Source organism: Plasmodium inui (genome assembly GCF_000524495.1).
Source record: "Plasmodium inui San Antonio 1 unplaced genomic scaffold supercont1.111, whole genome shotgun sequence".
NCBI lineage: Eukaryota > Apicomplexa > Aconoidasida > Haemosporida > Plasmodiidae > Plasmodium > Plasmodium inui.
Window position 1 is genome coordinate 31,690 of NW_008481945.1, and position 750 is coordinate 32,439.

The 750-nt window shown below is 39.5% G+C and overlaps 1 protein-coding gene across 1 annotated transcript; it reads left to right on the forward strand.

Moving 5' to 3' along the window:
- Positions 1-54: 54 nt before the first annotated feature.
- C922_05613 (hypothetical protein) lies at positions 55-402 on the forward strand (the record flags this gene model as incomplete). Its single annotated transcript, XM_008821184.1, has 1 exon — positions 55-402. One exon carries the CDS (start codon positions 55-57, stop codon positions 400-402), a length of 348 nt encoding a protein of 115 aa, XP_008819406.1.
- Positions 403-750: the final 348 nt, after the last annotated feature.

Sequence of the window (750 nt, forward strand, 5' to 3'; positions counted from 1 at the left end):
ACCTATGTGGCCATCGTCATTAATAACCGAAGAAAGGAAGGTATTATCTTCATAATGGCTCCACCTAGAAAGAGAAAAAAATTGGTCAATCAGAATGTTAGGGAAAAAAAAATTCTAATAGAAAAGGATGACATACAATATAACATATCCACAAGAATGCACCCAGAATGGCACCTTCACAGTGATGTGACCTCAAGAAAGATTTTCACAATAATCGGGGCCAAAGAACATCTTCAAAGGGACAGAAGAAGAAAACGTCGAGGACATACCAGGAGGAGAAAGAATCTTCATAAAAAAAATAAAGAGCGGAACAGAATCTTAACCGTGCCGCGAAAGAGGGGTATCTTTATAAGGGGAATTACACACGGGAGGACATTTTCAGAAGGCTACAAAAAAGGCTAGATCATGATAAAAAAATGACACACAGGAAAACATGTTGACAAAGCCGCGGCAGGAAGGAGCATCGATATAAAGCAGATGGCACAGAACAATTTATTCAGGATACCACAGGAGAGAAGCATCATCCGAATGGCGCGGAAAAGATGTATCTTCATAAAAACAGGGCCTCGCGAAAATATCTTCGCAATAACATGATAAAAAGAGAAGGCATTTTTATAAAAGAGTCGAACAGAAGAATATCATCGATATAACGCGATAAAGAGAATCTTCGTAAGAATGCCACACCAGCAAAAATTCTCATAATGACATGGCCCGGGAAACTTCATCACGACACCCTTGGACAGGACTATT